The sequence below is a fragment of the Loxodonta africana genome, chromosome 9 (assembly GCF_030014295.1).
Source record: "Loxodonta africana isolate mLoxAfr1 chromosome 9, mLoxAfr1.hap2, whole genome shotgun sequence".
In the NCBI taxonomy this organism is placed as follows: Eukaryota; Metazoa; Chordata; class Mammalia; order Proboscidea; family Elephantidae; genus Loxodonta; species Loxodonta africana.
The window spans coordinates 72480986-72503156 of record NC_087350.1 but is presented as its reverse complement, the minus strand read 5'-3'; the positions used below and the strand labels follow the sequence as shown (position 1 = coordinate 72503156).

General features: G+C 37.4%; 1 protein-coding gene across 1 annotated transcript; it reads right to left on the bottom strand.

Moving 5' to 3' along the window:
* Window positions 1–8308: 8308 nt before the first annotated feature.
* On the bottom strand, window positions 8309–9511 carry LOC100676024 (olfactory receptor 13C3). The gene has a single exon (XM_003407553.4). It carries the CDS (start codon window positions 9426–9428, stop codon window positions 8478–8480), a length of 951 nt encoding a protein of 316 aa, XP_003407601.3. The 5' UTR covers window positions 9429–9511; the 3' UTR covers window positions 8309–8477.
* Between the last annotated feature and the right edge of the window lie 12660 nt (window positions 9512–22171).

Below are 22171 nucleotides of genomic sequence, written 5' to 3'. Positions count from 1 at the left end.
CATGCAACTTTTATTGCAGGCTCCTATGTGCCAGATATTTGCTTGAAATTAGCTCACATGACCAAAATCACAAGGCTAATGGTGGGCAGAGCCAGATCCAAAGCTTGTGGTCTTTCCATCACTACCCTGCCTAACAGTATTCAAATCTGTATAAAAATCACATATTAACAAAAGAGAATAGTCCATGAGTGCCACAGATAAATTTAGATCATAAAGATAAAACCTGACTGTATCCCATTAATAGTGTACAAGGAGAATGGCTAATTCTGTGGACTAAGGACTGCTTATCATGGAGAAAGTTTCAGGGTTGTGGAACTGAATCATATCCCTCAGAATACCTACTTTCTATGAAATGATTCCACACTCACTCAGAAGACTTCTGATGATAAATCAAAGTTCTTCCCAAATTGGGGTCCAGAAATTGGTGAGAGGATGCCTTGGTTAAGGGACATGAGCACCTTGATCTACCCAGTCATAATACAAAAGGAAGAAAAATAGCCAAGACATTGACTTACTGGGAAACATGGCAAAGTTCCTGGTTCGGCCTCTTTGGGTCCAGACCTAAAGAGCCTGTCGGCTTCCCCTTCCAGACAGCTGTAATGTCAATGCATCTTAAGCCACCTAAACTGCTTCTCCCCACCACCTGCTTCAAATTCTTCCCTTCTCAGGCAGGAATTCCCTCACCAGCTCAAGCCAACTTGAGCTAGGTCTTCCCCCAGTGCTCTAAAGGGTTATCATGCATTTTGTGAAATAATAACAGACTTAGGGGAAGGAGATTATCTGCCCTGTTCATCTGTCTATAACTAGGGCCTAACACAGTGGTGTACATTAACAGATGGGTTTTGATTAAATAGATAAAGGTTTACTTTCTAGAACGTTAAGCAATTGTCCTGTTCAATATTTATGGATCCCTTAATAAGGACAACTTTAACACACCCCAATTATTCACTTGTAGCAGGATCTCAGTTACCAAAACCAAAAACCAAACCCATTACTGTTGAGTTGATTCTGACTCATAACAACCCTGTAGGACAGAGTAGAACTGCCCCATAGGGTTTCCAAGGAACAGCTGGCAGATTCAAACTGCTGACCTCTTGATTAAGATCTTAACACTTAACCACTGCACTACCAGGGCTCCCAGGCTCTCAGTTATGCCCCAATTATCCATTTGCAGCAGGCTTTCAGTTAAAAAAAATACCAAGTATCTTTCAACAATCAGAACAAGGTGCCATCTTACACAAATAATTACCAAGTTAGGCAATGTAAGTACAGAGGAATCACCTAAAACTCATTTAAATAGAAATGAAGTGTGTTTATCAAGTTCAAAAACACTTGGAATTTAGAATCAAAAGTTCTAGGTTTGAGGTTCTTTTGTTCTAATTACAGCCTCAGCTTTCTCATATGTAATACAGTGATAGGAATACCTGCCTTACTTTTCTCACAGCATTATTGTGAAGAAAAAATCAGATAGCATATGGAAATTGCTTTATGGATGAATGGGAATTCTACAGAAAGTAATAATAATGATAATTATAATAAACCATGGAAGTATTTTGGTAATAATAAATCGGTAGCTATATTGCCTCAGCCTATTCATATTATAATTCCATATTTAATAACTTTAACTACAGATTGAAGTTGTAAAGTTTCATGGTATACGAGACTTACCTGTATATAAGAAAATTATTTCCACCCCCTAGGAGAGTCAGTTACTTTTTCTTAATGTTTATGTTGGCAATCCGAATTAAGGTTCAACAAATGATCTCAGATTCTACAGATGACAGTGAGTAAATACTTGTTATGCAAGTTATTGTAATTGTTCCCCGATTCCCAATGCAATTTAAAGTGAAAGATATGTGGAACGGAGAGACTTCTTGGTACGTTAGGGACAGTGTCCCACAGATCCAATAAAGAGCAGTGTTAGGAATAAATTGTAGCTGTACTAAAGCTCAAAAAGGAAATAAAATTCTGCCCATGTCACTTTTGGAAACACAGGACAAATGTTCACCAAACATTATTAAATATGAGAACTTTTAAATTCAAAACCTATTTGCCAAAACAAAGTTAATTCAAAGAGTTCAATAATTCAAATGATAATTACCAAAGTCAAATGCTAAAATGAAAAAATAATGCAGGTATTATGATAGAAATAAAGCAGATTTTTGCTGTAAACACATTATAGTTTAACATTTTTTCTTGCTTTATCTTCATTCTTTCTGAGAAGATAAGTTCATGCAGGATACCATCCCCAACTCTTTTATGAAAAGAAAATAAATACAAATAAGCAATAAAATAAATAAATCCACAGGACAAAAGTGAATCCATGTGCTTAAAGCTGCAAAAGAAAAACAAACCCATAATGGATAGTTTAGGCCATGAATTTAGATAGGGAGATAGCATATTACTTAATTAAAGTGTTTCAGAAAAGTCTATTAAGCTATATTCTAGGTTCTGACTGTAATATTCAAAGAAATGTGATGATTCATGGTAAAATATTTGGATTCTGACAAATTACAGTTTGTTTAAGAAATCAGAAGCAGTATTTATGCACTCACATAGACACAAAGAAACATACACACCACAAACAAAATATGTGTACATTAAAAGACAAATGGAAATGTGTCAAAGCTAATTTTTAATTATAACACCATTACCCTTTGTTTCAGGAGGATAACAATGAGTCTTGAGTAAGGATACTCATTCTGGATTTGGGTACACACTCCTTGCAAAAGAAGCACTACTACAGACCTAGAGAAAATGTTTTAATTTGGATGATGATCATTTAAAGAACCCATTTTGCTCCAAGTGAAATAAAACGATGACTTACAAGGCATCAGGCTTGTATATACTGTTATCCATGAAGAAGTGGACTGATAAAAAATTGGAATGGAGAATTGAAATCCCTGCTTACTTAATTGAGGGGTGATGAGAACTGAAAGGATGTCCTTCAAGGCTGAATAAGTGTGTGTTAAAACCACATGTGGAAATAAATGAGCACTGCCATTGGATAGATTGTTGAGATATTTTTGCAATATATATTTTGCAAATACAGGGAAAAGGTAGTGAGGATGACACAGACACTCATAAAAACTTTTTCCCTGTTTTGAGATTTTTTTTCTTTCCCTGATCCTGTATTGGTGAAACATGACTTGCATTTATGAGTTCCAGAGGATCACTTGCTAAACATGACACTGTAACAATACATAACAATACTTCTATTATTGTCCACATTCCTAAAAGTATGGATCATTCCTTCTTTTCACCTTTTTGAAGTGGGTTAATGGCTTGTGTATCTTTCTTAACCAGGGAATGAGGAAGACCTACATATTCACGCTTATCGAGCCCTATGCCATATGACTGGGAATAGCTAATATAAATGTCTACATTTATATTGCTGCCAGCATTATGGGTAAGTCCTCTTGTTAAGCCTAAGAGTCCTACCCCAAGGGGAATAATCTGGGCAAAAATTAATGAAAAATGGAAAGAAGGGGAAATGATTGCTAATAGAAAGGGAGTCAATAAAGATAATGCAATTAGCCATTAGAGAAATGCAAATCAAAACTACAATGAGATTCCATCTCACTCCAACAAGGCTGGCATTAATCCAAAAAAACACAAAATAATAAATGTTGGAGAGGCTGTGGAGAGATCGAAACACTTATACACTGCTGATGGGGATGTAAAATGGTACAACCACTTTGGAAATCCATTTGGTGCTTCCTTAAAAAGCTAAAAATAGAACTACCGTACGATCCAGCAATCCCACTCCTTGGAATATATCCCAGAGAAATAAGAGCATTCACATGAACGGATACATGTACACCCATATTCACTGCAGCACTGGTTCCAAAAAAGTGGAAGCAACCAAAGTGCCCATGAACGGATGAATAGATAAATAAATTATGGTATATTCACATAATGGAATACTACGCAACAATTAAGAACAATAACGAATCTGTGAAACATCTCATAACATGGAGAAATGTGGAAGGCATGCTGAGTGAAATTAGTCAGTTGCCAAAGGACAAATATTGTATGAGACCACTATTATAAGAACTCTAGAAAAAGTTTAAACACCGAAGAAAATATTCTTCGATAGTTACGAGGGTGAGGAGGGAGGGAGAGAGGTATTTGCTAATTAGATAGTAGACTAGAACTATTTTAGGTGAAGGGGAAGACAGCACACAATACAGGAGAGGTCAGTACAATGGGACTAAACCAAAAGAAGTTTCCTGAATACAACTGAAAGCTTTGAAGGCCAGAATAGCAGTGATAGGGGTTTGGGGACCATGTTTTCAGGGGACAGCTCGGGCAATTGGCATAACGAAATGTACAAAGAAAACTTTCTGCATCCTACTTTGGTGAGAGGCGTCTGAGGTCTTAAACGTTAGCAAGTGGCATTCTAAGATGCATTAATTTGTCTCAAACCATCTGGAGCAAAGGAGAATGAAGAACACCAAAGACATATGGTAAAGATGAGCCCAAGAGACAGAAAGGGCCACATAAACCAGAAACTCCATTAGTCTGAGACCAGAAGAACTAGATGGTGCCTGGCTACCACTGATCACTGCCCTGATAGGGAACACAACAGAGAACCCCTGATAGAGCAGGAGAAAGTGGGATACAGATTTCAAATTCTTGTGTGGTCTGACTGAGACTAGAGGAACCCTGGAGCTCATGGTCCCCAGACCCTTTGTTAGCCCAAGATTGGAATTATTCCCAAAGCCAACTCTCCAGACAGGGATTGGACTGGACTATAAGCTAGATAATGATACTGGTAAGAAGTGAGCTTCTCAGCTCAAGCAAACACATGAGACTATGTTTGCAACTCCGGTCTGGAGGCAAGATGAGAAGAAAGAGGGTGACAGAGCTGGTTGAATGGACATGGGGAATACAGGGTGGAGAAGAGCAACGTGCTGTCTCATTAGGCGGGGAACAGCTAGGAGTACATAGCAAGGCGTGTATAACTTTTTGTATAGGAGACTGACTTGATTTGTAAACTTTCACTAAAGCATAATAAAAAGATGAATTAAAAAAAAAGAGAAAGCTAATATCACCTTGGTATCACAGGAGAGGCTAACGGCAAGAGAATATTACCTCTTAGATATATTACAGATGCCACCCACAACGGTGAAGCTATTTGCCTCCAGAAACAGTCTTCTATATTTGAAGCTGAAATTCAAAATATCATGTGCCCTAATGCCTATATAACATGTTTTTGTACATGGAGGCCAATAGTCAAGGTAAAGAATACTTGGTAAACTGATAGGAGGGTCAGTTTAAGGTGACTTGCTGAGCTCAGCTACTTACCACTGATAGGTCCAGTGTTTGTCAACATAGCCTATGGAAACTCTTTGACATGCTCTAACTATAGTTGGAGGTTACTACTGCCTATATGATAGTGTTGTGAGGAAATCAAGATTTGGGGTCCAAAACATCTACTCGAATTCAACTCAAGCGATAACAGTTAATGGGAACAGCATGTTTGGTGTATAAACTAACATAGGCTAAGACGTTCTAAACAGGCTTGTGTATACACTCTGGAATCTCATGAGTTCTGTAATTACCCAATCCTGTATAATTGCCACACCATTTAATTCCCAATTTATGGCTTCCTCTGAAAAGTACAAACTCAGTCAACATACAGCATGCATTATCTCATAGACATAATCTATTGGAGCTAAGAAATGATTCCCTTTACCTGATTCAAGTGACTCTAGTGACAGTCCTCACCAGCTCTGTCCTGTTGATCTGCTAGGGAGGGCATCATTTATACCATAGTTTATGTGCTCCAGAAGTGCATTCTCAAAGAATACACTGTGGATGATGGTACTTAGTATATGTCCATAGATTATATATGAACATAGAAAAATATATAATGATGTAATTATGTCCAGGATCTGCTTCAAAATAATCTGGAGAAAGGATACAAGTAGGTTTAGGTAACGATGAAAGAAGACTGGCTATGTGTAGGTAATTATTTAAGCTGCATGATTGTGTGATTAGTACACAGGGTTTTATTTGATTATTCTCACTCTTTTGTTAAATATTTCAAAACTTCTAAAAAATGTTTTAAAGAAAAATGTGTATGTGTATGTATGGATATATAGATAGGTAAAAGATAGGCTTATAAGTCTGTGTGTGTGTGTGTGCGTGTGTGTGTGTGTGCGTAGTATGATCTTTCTGGGGGGCAATTTACCCAAAAAATTTAAAAGATTCATATCACCTGTTTGATTAATTTTACTTCTCATAATTTATCCTGTGAAACCGTAAGCATACAGCATTAAAAAAAAAAAGAAAAACTCTAATCCTCAATTGCTGATGGTACACTGAATGATAAATCAATACAAAAACATAGTGAATGCTATGACTTCTAATTAGTAAGAGAAATATTAAAAATGGTATCTTTGGGAAGTGGTAATAGTGAAAACAATGTTTTTTCTCTTTATAGTTTTTGATATTTTTGGAATTTTTGAAAAATATTTATTTATTAATCAGAAAATAATAAACTTAATCTTTTGGATTTCCCAATCTGCTAGGGAGGGGAGCTTATTATTGAATCTGATAATTTTCTGGTCATTGATTAATATGAGCACATCTGTCTATACCTAGGTCAATTTGCACCCACCTCTAAATGCCAAGGGAAAGAGGATTTTAATAAAATTTTCAGGGTAAGAGTTCGAACCTGATATAAACCTGCATATAAGACACTGACACCCTTTACATTGTGGGAAAAAAATTAAAGTGCTAAAAAGTTGGCTGAAACAATAGAAACGAAGTCATTTATATGCCTAAAATCTTGTTCAAAGGCTAAAGAGGATTAAAGAAGTATCAGATGCAAATGTAGGACTCCTTGGCGAGAGGGCAGGAAGGGTGCCAGAAGTTCAAAAAGTCATAATCCACAGTATTTGGTATGTCCTGTCTGAATAGAACTAAAAGCAATGCCCCATGTGATCCAACACAGAGGAGAAGGACCAGCAGCTGGAAGTTCTCAGCAGTGACAATAGTCTAGGTGGGTCAGTGACAGGTCAGCAGAATTTTAGTGACCAGAGCACTTAGGCAAAAACCTGGGTTAACCCCAAGGAAGTAGATTGGCAGAGAGCAAAGTCCCCAGGTAGGAGATACAAGGTCACGTTGTGGTTCTAAAACCAGTTGAAAAGAGGAAAATTGAGTAGGAAAATAGTCGAAACCCAGAGCTGTCTTAATGGGCTAAGAAATAGCTTACATTGGATTGCATGTCCCAAACATACTCTGTGCTCAGCTTTGGCCCTCTAGACAAGCAATCTACAGAAAAGATAAAAGCTACAACAGATTTACTGAGGAGTTCCAACTCACTGGAGAATAACAAGAAATATATTTATTTCTTCAATCACTACTTTCATCACTCTTTCTGAGCCTATAAGAACATCTTAGGCAGATGTGAAATGTGTCTGGGTTGGTTTTGTTTTTTTTTTTAGGTCCTTATATACCCACCTTTCTCCCTCCTCTAGGCTAGCTCCTCTGCTGTTCTGCAGACTCTAGAGCTCAACAGGCTTCCTCACATCAAGCCAGATGACAGCCTCTCCTTTGCAAGCATCCAAACCCTCAAGAAACTGTCTTGCCACACCCCCTCACTTGGCAAAGACTGGGAAAAAACAACTTTCCCATTCTTCCACAGGAATAATAAGGAAACTGCCTTTCACCATTCATTGTGCACTCCCCGTAATGTAAAATACTCCCATCATTCTTTCTTCCTCTGGCTAGATCTTTATATGGATATGTGGAGGAGAAAGGAGAGTGTGATTGATATGAACAGGGTGATTGTCAGGGGGAGATAGTTGGCTCTAATATTTAGTAGCACAGAAGAATAAGTGGGGTTAAGTAGTATGTTTAGTCCTCAATTTAGAGTTTTAGCTTCAATTCTGAAATTGTAGGACAATATAAAAAAAAAAAAAACTTTTTTTTTTTATGACACTGGTACTATCCTAGGTGTTTTCTCCAACTTACCGAGACTTTCAACAACACTGGAGCTAGGATTTATTTATGCTGTTATCACAAATTACAAGTAAATTACTTAAGTAATAAATAAACAAGTACAAAGAAACTACAGCTTAGAAAAAAAAAACTATCCAATATCATAATTATGTGTGGTAGAGCAGAAATTGGACCCTTGCCTCTCTACTTCCAAAGCTTATGTTGACTTTGTCCCACTATGTTGCCACAGAGTACATCAGGAACGCTCATTTCAGATACAACAAGGGATAAGATTCTAATGGAATACACTGTCTTTGTGAGATCTAGACAAAGGCATGCTGGAAGCTTAGTTTATAGCAGGCTACTGTTTTCAGTATAGAATACTATAGAGCAGTGCTCGTACAGGCAAAGAAAAAGAATATCTGTCTCTAATTATGGTTTCCCCAAAGAAGGCTCTCACAAATCTGCCTATGAGTTTGTCTTTGTGCTTGTTACACAAAAACAGACATATCCCAGGGTTCTTATTAAACAGGTTTGTGGTTCAGCAGATATTTCACGGCAGCTTTTACATCCTTATTCCTCAAGCTATAGATTATAGGATTCAGCATGGGGGTTACTACCCCATAAAACAGGGAAATGAGTTTGTCTAATGCTTGCAGCTTGTCCTCTTCAAGCAAGTCTTGGGACTTGGGCTTTGCATACATAAAGAAGATGGTACCATAAAATATGATCACTACAGTCAGGTGTGCTGAGCAGGTGGAGAAGGCCTTGCGTCTCCCTGTGGCTGAGTTCATCCTCAAGATGGTGCAAAGGATGAACATGTAGGAAAAGAAAATAACCAGCAGTGGAAGAACCAGGAAGGCTATATTTGATACCACCATGGTGATAATGTTAAGGGATATATCAGCACAAGCGAGCTTGAGAACAGCTAATATTTCACATGTGAAATGATTGATAATATTTTTCCCACAGAATGGCAATTGCATGGCAAGAGCTGACTGCACAATTGAGTTGATTCCACCAGAAAGCCATGACACAGAAGCCATCAGCACATACACCAACTTGTGCATGATGACGGAGCATCTCAGAGGGTTACAGATGGCCACGTAGCGATCAAAAGCCATCATGCCGAGGAGCAAACACTCTGTTGATCCCATTGCAAACCCAATGAACATCTGCACTGCACATCCAGGGAAGGAAATGTTTCTTTTCTTTGAGATTAAGCTCACCAATGTTGAGGGAACAGAGGAGGATGTGTAGCAGATATCCAGGAAAGAGAGGTTGCCCAGGAAGAAGTACATGGGGGTATGAAGATGGGAATCAAAGATGCTTGCTATGATGAGAACACTATTGCCAATTAGAATCATTAGATACATCACTAGAATTAGAACAAAGTAAATGATTTCAAGTTTTGGGTACCCAGAAAGACCCAGAAGAACGAATTCTCTCACAAATGTCTGGTTAAACTTACCCATGACATCTGTTTTCAGGTCGTCAAAGTAAGATCTAACATAAAAATATTGCCCACAAAGAAAAAAATGTTAAAATTCACCCGAGCAATCATTATTTTTTTAGGATGGAATAGAAGGCATGTTTGCTTGAAGCTCTGACATCCAGTTATCCAGTAGTGTGCATGACTAGAATACATTGAAATTGGGAATGTTACTTAGGTCCCATAGCCAATGTACACAGATCTACTTATGTTCAGAATCAAGTCCAGAAGTAACCTTTCCAGCTGTTGAGGACAAGTTCCTGAGTTGAAGTGATTAAATCCCTGGAATGGAATATTATAGATTACAATATGACTTTCTTTTGTCAGTACCACAAGCAAGTAGTGGTGACAAATGAACAAAGACAGAAATTTTGAATCAGTGATTAACACAGATGGTCAAAATGTCAAAGCAACTTTGTCTTTTATGCATACCTCCCTCTATGCCTGGCACTGGGTACCTTATTTCTGTCAGTTTAATAGTGGAAGTTTAGAGATATTTAATCATAATAAACTGAATAACATGTAATGAAATTTGACATCTGTTCAACAGCAGTCTGAGTTGTTGATCTCATATTCCAGCCCACTCTCAGTATCTTGTTTGACTACTCCAATGACAAAATCTTTGCATAGACCAGCTCTACATGTATATGATGGATAATCTTTGGAGAACATTACGTAGTTTCTTCACTTGTTTTATTCTGTGTTTTCAGAATTTATCTTTGTAATTTACTTGTTTAAGTCAACCTGAATACACAATAATAATGTTTACTTTATATACATGCATATACCAAAAAAATGCATATAGATGTGTCTATATTACCATTCTATGCTTTACACATTATAATCATTTTTTTATCATCTCCATTTTTTTCAAATATAGAAGAGAGAATTTGACCAAGGTAAACCAGTAGTAAATAATGAAGTAGAGCTTGAAGCTCAGGTCTTTAATATGAAGTCAAGCTCTCTGCTTCACTAATTTTCATATGCTTACGAATCATCTTGGAATTGGGTTAAACTACAGATGCCTGAGACAAGGCCTGAGATTCTTCATTTCTAATAAGCTCTCAAGGATGCTGATGCAACTGACCTAGAAATCACACAGAGTAGCAAGGCTTTACTCTACAATGAGTTAGTAGATTATCCAGACACTTTTGATCCTAACAGAACATCTTTTGTCTTATTATATTGGCTTAACAATCTGGAAAATGGTAAGACCACACTTCTTTTGTGTTATATAGAAAATTCCAGGGTTGTACCATGTAGTTATATAGTCTTAAAAAAATAATGTTATTCAAAGACACAATTTTATAAGGTAGGATAAACTTGTACTATACCACTACAATATTTTTAGAATATTACTGACACCCTACCTCGAGCCCAATCATGTTACAAGCATGCTAACGAGAAAGAAAAGGATAATGTAAGCTGCTTCCCATTACAATGTTCACAATTCAGCTAAGGATACTAAAAAACTTCACGTGAAAATACAATATATACAATTATACTGTATAGCTTGAGTTAAAATTGTAAGTTTTTCCAGAAAGAAGAACTTTATGGAACTAAATCAGTCAAGTGAGAATTTAAGAAGCATTTCAGGTGAGGACTGAATCTGGGATCATGGACAGCATTAGACAGGCTTGGAAGAAGAGAGGTGAAGGTGAGTAGTCTGGAAAGAGAAGACGTTGAGCCAAAGTTTAAGAATAATCAGATTGGCAGTACATTCTTTTTGGACAAGGGAGTTTCTGTGAAGGATTGGTGGCAAGCACGTCTGGGAAGGAACATGTGGCAGGCATATATAAAGGCGCAAAAGTCAGACAAAGAACCCGGTGCTTCTTTTAGTGGGAAAGGAGTCCACCAGTAGATAGCAGCAAGCACAGGATATTTATGACCCATAACCTTAGCTATCTTCCAAATTTGACATCATACAATATGATTCTATAAGGTTTCTGAGCAAAAATGTAACACAAAGAATTAAAATATTTAGAATAACAGGGCTATAAGTAATTACTGACTGGATGTTAAAATTGATCTTTTTGTAACAACCAAAAGTTGGTCAAAATCGCAAATTTAAGCCTCATGTGGGCTAGCAGTTTTGAGAAGTCAACATAGCCACTCTTCTCCACTATCACACTCAGCTTGTTGTGTAATGACCTTTGGGATAACGACTGGGAGTCAGAAGTTGAACTTGACAGAGAGGTTCCCACTACAGACACAATTCAGTTAAAAAAAAAAAAAAACACATTGTAGAAGTGTTTTCAACTTTGAAAAGACAAACAAGGGAATGCACCAATCACAAACTTACAAATGAAAAATCTGAGTCTAAAAGAGATTGTTAATTTTTATTTAGTTTAAGGCCAGGACTACCTCAAAAGGAATTAATATTGAAAAAAAAAAAAAAAAAGAACTTAGTTTCATTCATTTAGCCAACTTTTATTGCAGGAGCCAATGTACCAGATACTGAGCTTGAAATTAGTTCACTAGATAGTCACATGCACTACAATGGGCAGAGAGAGGCAAGATCCAAAGCCCACACTCTTTCAAGCACTATCCTGCCTGAAAAAACAGTTGTCATCAAGCAGACTATGACTCATTGCAACCCCATGTGAATCAGAGTAGAACTGTGCTCCATAAGGTTTTTTTTTTTTTTTTTTTTTTAAATTTTTATTAAGCTTCAAGTGAACATTTACCATTCCAATCAGTCTGTCACATGTAGGTTTACATACATCTTACTCCCTTCTCCCACTTGCTCTCCCCCTATTGAGTCAGCCCTTACAGTCTCTCGTTTCGTGCCAATTTTACCTTCTTCCATCTCTCTCTATCTTCCCATCCCCCCTCCAGTCAAGAGTTGCCAACACACTCTCCCGTGTCCACCTGATTTAATTAGCTCGCTCTTCATCAGTATCTCTCTCCCCCCCACTGACCAGTCCTTTTCATGCCTGATGATTTGTCTTCGGGGTTGGTTCCTGTCCTGTGCCATCAGAAGTTCTGGGGAGCATTGTCTCTGGGATTCCTCTAGTCGCAATCATACCATTAGGTGTGGTCTTTTAATGAGAATTTGGGGTCTGTATCCCATTGGTCTCCTGCTCCCTCAGGAGTTGTCTCTTGTGCTCCCTGACAGGGCAGACATCGATTGTGGCCGGGCACCAACTTGTTCTTCTGGTCTCATGCTCCATAAGGTTTTTAATGGCTCACTTTTCAGAATTAGATTGCCAGATCTTTCTTCCAAGGTGCCTCTGGATGGGCTCAAACTTCCATCCTTTCTGTTAGTAGTTTAACATGTTGACCATTTAGAACTCTCAGGGACTCCACTATCCTGCCTAGCAGGTAGCAACAAAATATATAGCGAAATCTTATGTCAACAACAGGGAGTGGTCAGTGAGAACCAAAGAATTAGGACCACCAAGACAAAATTTGACAAAACTCATTCAACAGGGCCCAGAGAAAAATGGCAACGATTCTACACTCACCCTATAGTCTTTTTAATACTAAATCAAAATCTTCCCCGAGTAGAGATGCCTTGGAAAAGGAACATGAGCACTTTGATTCGCCCAGTCATGAAATGCAAAAGGAAGAAAAACAAGACAATGACTTACCTGACTTACTGGCAAATATGGAGATGTTCCGGATTCAGCTCCTTTGGGTCTAAACCAGAGAGTCTTTTGGCTTCCGCTTCAGAAAACTATAATGACAATGTATCTTAAGCCCCTTAAACTGTTTCTCTCTGCCACCTGCACTAAGCCTTCTCCTCCCAGGCAAGAATCCCCTCACCAATGTAAACCACCTTGAACCAGGCATGTCACGTTGCCTTTTTTTTCTTTTGCTCCGAGCACTCCGAACAATTACCTTGCATTTTGTGAGATAAAAAGAGGCTTAGGGGAAGGAGTTTGCTTGTCTTTCTCATCTCTCTACCTTTCTCCTCTATGCCTGTGGATGACCACAGTGGTTGCATAAAACAGACAGGTTTTAATTCAAAAGATACAGGCTTACTTTCTGGGTTCTTAAGCAACTTCCCTCACGGTACTTAGAGATTGGTGATCAGGACAACTTTAACATGCCACATGTGTTCATTTGCAGCAGGCTTTTAGTTTTAGTTTATTTTCTTGGTATCTTTCAATCAGTACTAACAAGCTGCTGTCTTATACAGATAATCACACCAGTTAATGCAATGTACATAGAGAGAATTTACCTAATATTTTTTTACTTGAACAGACTTAGAGTCAAAGTTTTTGGTTTAAAGGTCCTTGATTCTAATTTATAGCCTTAGTTTTCTCATTTGTAAAATGTTGTTGTTAGGTGCCTTTGAGTCGGTTCCGACTCATAGCAACCCTATGCACAACAGAACGAAACACTGCCCCGTCCTGAGCCATCCTTACAATCATTGTTCTGCTTGAGCTCATTGCTGCAGCCACTGTGTCAATCCACCTCGTTGAGGGTCTTCCTCTTTTCCGCTGACCCTGTACTCTGCCAAGCATGATGTCCTTCTCCAGGGACTGATCCCTCCTGACAACATGTCCAAAGTATGTAAGATGCAGTCTCGCCATACTTGCTTCTAAGGAGCATTCTGGGTGTACTTCTTCTAAGACAGATTTGTTTGTTCTTTTTGCAGATCATGGTATATTCAATATTCTCTGCCAACACCACAATTCAAAGGCATCAACTCTTCTTCGGTCTTCCTTATTCATTGTCCAGCTTTCACAGGCATATGATGTGATTGAAAATACCATGGCTTGGGTCAGGTGCATCTTAGTCTTCAGGGTGACATCTTTGCTCTTCAACACTTTGAAGAGGTCCTTTGCAGCAGATTTGCCCAGTGCATTGCGTCTTTTGATTTCTTGACTGCTGCTTCCATGGCTGTTGATTGTGGATCCAAGAAAAATGAAATCCTTGACAACTTCAATCTTTTCTCTATTTATCATGATGTTCCTCATTGGTCCAGTTGTGAGGATTTTTGTTTTCTTTATGTTGAGGTGCAGTCCATTCTGAAGGCTGTGGTCTTTGATCTTCATTAGTAAGTGCTTCAAGTCCTCTTCACTTTCAGCAAGCAAGGTTGTGTCATCTGGATAACACAGGTTGTTAATGAGTCTTCCTCCAATCCTGATCCCCTGTTCTTCTTCATATAGTCCAGCTTCTCAGATTATTTGTTCAGCATACAGATTAAATAGGTGTGGTGAAAGAATACAACCCTGACACACACCCTTCCTGACTTTAAACCAATCAGTATCCCCTTGTTCTGTCTGAACAACTGTCTCTTGATCTATGTAAAGGTTCCTCATGAGCACAATTAAGTGTTTTGGAATTCCCATTCTTCGCAGTGTTATCCATTGTTTGTTATGATTCACACAGTTGAATGCCTTTGCGTAGTCAATAAAACACAGGTAAACATCCTTCTAGTATTCTCTGCTTTCAGCCAGGATCCATCTGACATCAGCAATGATATCCCTGGTTCCACATGTCTGTCAATTTGTCATATTGTGGGGGCTTGTGTGTTGCTGTGATGCTGGAAGCTATGCTACCGGTATTCAGATACCAGCAGGGTCACCCATGGAGGACAGGTTTCAGCTGAGCTCCCAGACTAAGACAGACTAGGAAGAAGGACCCGGCAGTCTACTTCTGAAAAGCATTAGCCAGTGAAAACCTTATGAATAGCAGCGGAACATTGTCTGATAAAGTGCTAGAAGATGAGCCCCCCAGGTTGGAAGGCACTCAAAAGATGACTGGGGAAGAGCTGCCTCCTCAAAGTAGAGTCGACCTTAATGACGTGGATGGAGTAAAGCTTTCGGGACCTTCATTTGCTGATGTGGCACGACTCAAAATGGGAAGAAACAGCTGCAAACATCCATTAATAATCAGAACCTGGAATGTATGAAGTATGAGTCTAGGAAAATTTGAAATCATCAAAAATTTGTAAAATAGTGATCAAATATTTACCTTCCATTTCTCATAGAGATGCTGACTCCACAGCACCTAACAACAACAACAACATAGTTTGAAAAGGTACAGTTTATGGTATTTAAAACTTACTTTAAACTGAGAAATTATCTACATTTTCTAGAAGAGTCAATTTAGAATTTTTTAAATATCTATGACAGCATTCTGAATTAAGGTCAGGATCAAGAATAATGCCAGATTCCACAGATGTGGATGAGTAAATATTTGTTATGCCAGAGTTACTGTAATTGTTCCCCAGTTCCCAAAGCAATTTAAAGCTGGAATAACAGATCTGTGAAATGGAGAAATTTCTTGGTACGTGAGGGACACTCTTCCACAGACCCGATTAAGAAGGAAGTTGGAAATAAATCAAAGTGGTACTAAAACTTTAAAAATGAAGTAAAATTCTCCTTCCAGTATAACCTTTGAGAACATGCAGCAAATCTTCACCAACCAAAATTTATAAAATGAGAACTTTTTAATTCATAATATATTTACCAAAGGAAATTTAAATGCCTACTTCAAAGTGAGAGCCTATTAATCCAAATAATAATTACCAGAGTCAAATGCTAGAATTAAAAACAATCCAGGTAGGATGAAGTGAATAAATCAATTAAATGCATCATTATTTAACTCCTTTGGTTGCTTTATCACCATTTTTTAAAGATGATATGTTTGTGGAAGATTTTTTTGTTATAAAAGGAAATACGTATAAGCAATAAAATAAAAATAATTTCACAACACAAAAGCAAATCTCAATGTTTAAGAACACAAATGGAAAAAAATTCTAGAAGTGAGTGTTTGTGGCATAAATTCACATAGATATACACTTATCACATTACTTGAGTGAAAGTGTTCCATGAACATATATTAAGCTATATTCTAGTTATTAAAACTTAAGTTATGATCATAATTTCCAACTGGAAATCAAGTTTCACTGAAAAATATTTGGATTCTGGGAAATAGCAGAATTCACTAGAAAACAAGGTCATTATTTAGGCACACAAATAAACACAAATTTACATAAACTATACTACAAAAAAAATTTTTTTTTATACTACATGTGCTTTAAAATACAAATGAAAATGTCGGTTTTTTATGCTGTAGAAATTAACTATTACATCTCCCCTCCCTACAGATGAATAATCAAATTTTTAATGGTAAAATAGTGCTCCAAATTCACACATTCATTGGTAATAGGTGGATCAGTAACAATTACAAAAGTCTAATATTCAATATCACAAACAAATATTTTTTAATATTCTTTTAAAATATTTTTATAGAACGTTTTTATTTCTGGAAGCTGAGATGCAACAGGATTTATGTATTATATTTTGAATTTTGAGAATATTTTCCTAGCACCCTACATTCCACAAATATAGACACGCACTCACTAAGCGTGGAGTTCTGGTGGCTCAATGGTTAAGAACTATGGCTACTAACCAGAAGCTCAGCAGTTGCTCCTTGGAAACTCTATATGGCAGTTCTACTCTGTCTTATAGGGTCTCTATGAGTTGGAATTGACTGGACAGCAATGGGTTTTGTCTTCAAAACCACAAAAACCAAACCCGTTGCTATCGAGTCAATTCTGACTCACAGGGACCCTATAGGACAGGGTAGAACTGCCCCGTAGAGTTTCCAAGTAGCACCTGGTGGATTCAAACTGTGGACCTTTTGGTTAGCAGCTATAGCACTTAACCGCTACTTCACCAGGGTTTCCATCACTTAGTGCCAGGCACTGATTTTTGCAGTAAGGATATAATATATGATTGAGCGAATTCTGCAGGTAAGTGAGTGCTGGAAAAACAGAGTTGTATTAAGGACATATAACAAGTAACAGGCTAGTTTTGTACTAGAGAAAATAATGCTTTTTACAAAACTCTGAGCATTGCAACATTTCTCCAATAAACATGGTATAAAGAATTTTTTAGAACCTCACATTAGTTTATTGGTATAAATTTACATCTGTATTTCAGAATAAAAAAATGAGATTTGAACTACAGCCTTAGATAATTCTACCAATAAAATGTTTTAAAATTGAAGCAAGAGCTATGTTATTGTATTTTTTCTTTTTTTCTTCCTAAAGCAGAGGATATGGTACTTTTCTCAAATATCCCCCATATTTCTCTCTTTTTGCCACATTTATATGTGCCCCAGGAGATATTTTTAATGAAACATGCTTGTATCTTTCTTATGCTTCTACACTTTTATGTCACTTTAAGGACTAAGGTGTGCCTAACTAAGCCATGGTGTTTTCAATTGCCTCATATGCATGCAAAAGCTGGACAATGAATAAGAAAGACTAAAGAATTGATACCTTTGAATTATGGTGTTGGCAAAGAATACTGGATATACTATAGACTGCCAAAAGAACAAACAAATCTGTCTCGAGAGAAGCACAGGCAGAATGCTCCTTAGAAGTGAGGATACTGAAACTTCGTCTCATTTACTTTGGACATGTTATCAAGAGGGATTGGTCCCTGGAGAAGGACATCATGCTTGGTAAAGTAGAGGGTCAGCGAAAAAGAGGAAGATCCTCAACAAGATAGATTGGCACAGTGGCTGCAACAATGGGCTCAAGCATAACAACGATGGTGAGGACAGCACAGGATCCGGCAGTGTTTTGTTCTGTTGTACATAGGGTCAATATGAGTTGGAACCCACTCAACACCCCTAACAACAACACACTTTTAAAATAATACCTAAAGCATCTAAGAGTTTATAAAATGTTCATAGCCATTATCATATACAAGCTACATTTCTGAGTATGTATTTTCACATGATGATGGGGTTGTTACATCCCTGTGCTCTAGGAGATCTGACCATAGTGAGATAAGCAGATCTATGAAATAACAAATATAACACAATTTGATAAATACTATAAAATGCACGTATATATACAATGCAAATTGGTTATGTGATAATATTACAGTATCATCTAATTTTATGTCTTTGACCCAGGTAATGATCAATAGCAAAAGTGGCACCAACCATTATAAATTTCCTGTTATGACACTATGAGTGGGAATACAGAGTAATGTCAGTGATCTTGTCATGTATCCACTAGCTTAGCTCCAACAAATGGGGTTTAGTGGGTTTTTTTTTTTTAATATATATTAGGAATATTCAGAAGAAAGGGAAATAAAAACAAAAGTAATGACAAAACTTCAGAACAATTAAGCGCAGTCAAATGTTCCAATAATTAATTTAAAATGGCATGAAAAATCAACAGGTAAATGGACTACCTACTAAACTTTTAATGGACCATTCTAAGAGTACTGGTGGTCAGGCTGTTCCACTGACTTCCCATTCTATACAATAAATGCAACAGATTGACTCAATTTATTCCAGCCTTGATGAATTTTAAAAAATCTCATGATACCACAAAAGAAGAATCTACAATCCCTTCAGAATCAGTGTAATTAATGCAGATAAAGATGACAAGTTAAAGAGATAAAGGATAGGATTATAATTCTGACTCATGGGCAAAACCAGCAGAGACCTGAGGTCCTTTGAATTACTATGGGTAAAATGACCTGGGGATGATGAAGAAACTTTATATTAGAATTGCTGGACAGTGGTGCACAATGCACTGTCACATTGAAACCTTTTAATTAATACTTAAAGAACAATATGATTAAGTTAGAGGGATGGAACTGTAAAGAATTTAAGAGTAAATGTGTAGAGGAGACCAGCAAAAATAGTGAAGTAGGCAATTTAAAAGTCCATTCCTCCAAAAATTAGCTGGCAAAAATGGTCAGAATCAACTTATTTCTGAACTCTGAAATCTACTCAAAAGCTTACAAACATGAGGGCAATGCTCAATCAAGAAAAGCAGCAGAATCACACTAAGACAGCCTTGTGGTATTTTAATTTTTCCTAGCACCATCCTCTACCCCCCAGCTTCAATTCAGCCTCAGAGAAAACAGTCCACATGCTTGGTACATGTGCCTTTTACCAGAGAGAGCAGTATGGACCTTATTCCCAAAACATTGTAGTTGATTGCATTGACCTGTCCAGTAGCTCCCTGAAGGACCAGCTCAAAGGGCTGAGGCAGCTTCCTGGGGAGCGTTTGTCAAAAACATTTAAAAACAAATGTATTTGTTTGTGCTGCCTGACACAATGAATAACAGGGCAAACAATTTAAAAAAAAAAAATGGAGTGGGGAGCGGGGCCAAGATGGCTAACTAGTCAGAAGATTCTGCTGAACCCTCTTGCAACAAAGACCCAAAAATACAAGTGAATGGATTAAGTATATGGCAATCTACGAACCCTGAGCATCAAACACAGAACTAAGGAATTGATGTGAGTGACAGGTGAATGAGAGACAGTGCAGAAGCAGTGACCAGTTGCCAAGCCCACGCAGTGCCTCAGCTCTGATTACGTGGTGCCCTTCTTTGGCACCAATGCAGTGGGGCTGATGGTAGTTTCCTGAAACGTGGCAAGCAAGGGACACAGCCCTACCCCCTGAGCCAGTCTTAGTGGGGACCCAGCCAGCACACACAGGCTACACATGCCTCAATAATATCACATATCAACCCAACACTAGGACACAGAACAGAGCATCCCGATGTAAGCTTAGGCAGGGAAATCACAAAAATAAAATTAAATTAAAAAAAAAAAAACACTCAAAACAGGGGCTCACTGATGTCATTATGTAAAAGATGACAATAATCAATAAAGAGGGACTAAATACAGTAGGCATAGATCTTCCCTATGGAGAGGAAATCAAGGCGATATAGGGAGATACAAGTTAGGTTTATACTTAGAAAAATAGGGCTAAATATTAAGGTAACCACAAAGAAGACCAACAATCCCATACTTCAAGATAAAAACCAAGATAAACATAAAGACTCAGCAAAAACAAATTCAACTACAATGAAAAAGAGGAACACACAATTTACAAAGAAAAACTCAGCATGAAAATGTAAATGGAAAAATGAAACTGTCATCAACACACAAAAAAAGACATCAAAATGACAGCACTATACCTATCTATAATTATGCTGAATGTAAATGGACTAAATGCACCAATAAAGAGACAGAGAGTTGCAGATTGGATAAGATAATCCAGATACATGCTGCCTACAAGAGACACACCTTAGACTTACAGACACAAATAAACTAAAACTCAAAGGATGGAAAAAATATATCAAGCAAACAGCAATCAAGAACAAGCAGGAGTGGCAGTATTAATTTCTGACAAAATAGACTTTAAAGTTAAATCCACCACAAAGGATAAGGAAGGACAGTATATAATGATTAAAGGGACAATTTACCAGGAAGATATAACCATATTAAATATTTATGCACCCAATAACAGGGCTGCATATTACATGAAACAAACTCTAACGGCACTGAAAAGTGAGATAGATACCTCCACAGTTACAGTATGAGACTTCAACACACCACTGTCAGTGAAGGACAGGACATCCAGTAAGAAGCTCAATAAAGACATGGAAGTCTAAATACCACAATCAACCAACTTGATTGATATGTATAGACATATACAGAACACTCCACCCGACAGCAACCAAATATACTTTCTTTTCTAGTGCACATGGAACATTCTCTAGAATAGACCACATATTAGGTCATAAACCAAGCCTTAGAAGGATCCAAAACATTGCAATATTACAAAGCATCTTCTCAGACCATAAGGCCATAAAAGTGGAAATCAAGAACAGAAAAACCAGGGGAAAAAAATCAAACACTTGGAAACTGAACAATACCCTGCTCAAAAAAGACTGGGATATAGAAGACATTAAGAAGGGAATAAAGAAATTCATAGAATCCAATGAGCATGAAAACACTTCCTATCAGAACCTTTGGGACACAGCGAAAGCAGTGCTCAGAGGTCAATTTATATCAATGAGTGCACACATACAAAAAGAAGAAATGGCCAAAATCAAAGAATTTTCCCTACAACTTGAACAAATAGAAAGAGAGCAACAAAAGAAACCCTCAGACACCAGAGGAAAGCAAATTATAAAAACTAGAGCAGAATTAAATGAATTAGAGAACAGAAGAACAATTGAAATAGTTAACAAGACCAAAAGGTGGTTCTCTGAAAAAATCAACAAAATAGATAAACCATTGACCAGGCTGACAAAAGAAAAACAGGAAAGGAAACAACCTGAATAAGAAATGGGATGAGCAATATCACAACAGACCCAACTGAAATTAAAAGAATCATATCAGATTACAAGGAAAAATTGTACTCTAACAAATTTGAAAACCTAGAAGAAATGGATAAATTCCTGGAAACGTACTTACCTACCTAAACTAACACAAACAGAGGTAGAACAATTAAACAGACCCATAGCAAAGGAAGAGACTGCACGGGTAATCAAAAATTCCAAACAAAGAAAAGCCCTGGCCCTGACAACTTCACTGCAGAGTTCTACCAAACTATCAGAGAAGAGGTAACATCACTACTACTAAAGGTATTTCACAGCATAGGAAAGGACAGAATACTCCCAAACTCATTCTATGAAGTCAGCCTATCCATGATACCGAAACCAGCTAAAAAAAAAAAAAAATCCCTCATGAACTTAGGTGCAAAAATCTTCAACAAAATTCTAGCCAATAGAATTCTACAACATATCAAAAAAATAATTCACCATGACCAAGTGGGATTCATACCAGGTATGCAGGGATGGTTCAACATTAGAAAAACAATTAATGTAATCCACCATATAAATAAAACAGAAGACAAGAACCACATGATTTTATCAACTGATGCAGAAAGGCATTTGACAAAGCCCAACACCAATTCATGATAAAAACTCTCAGGAA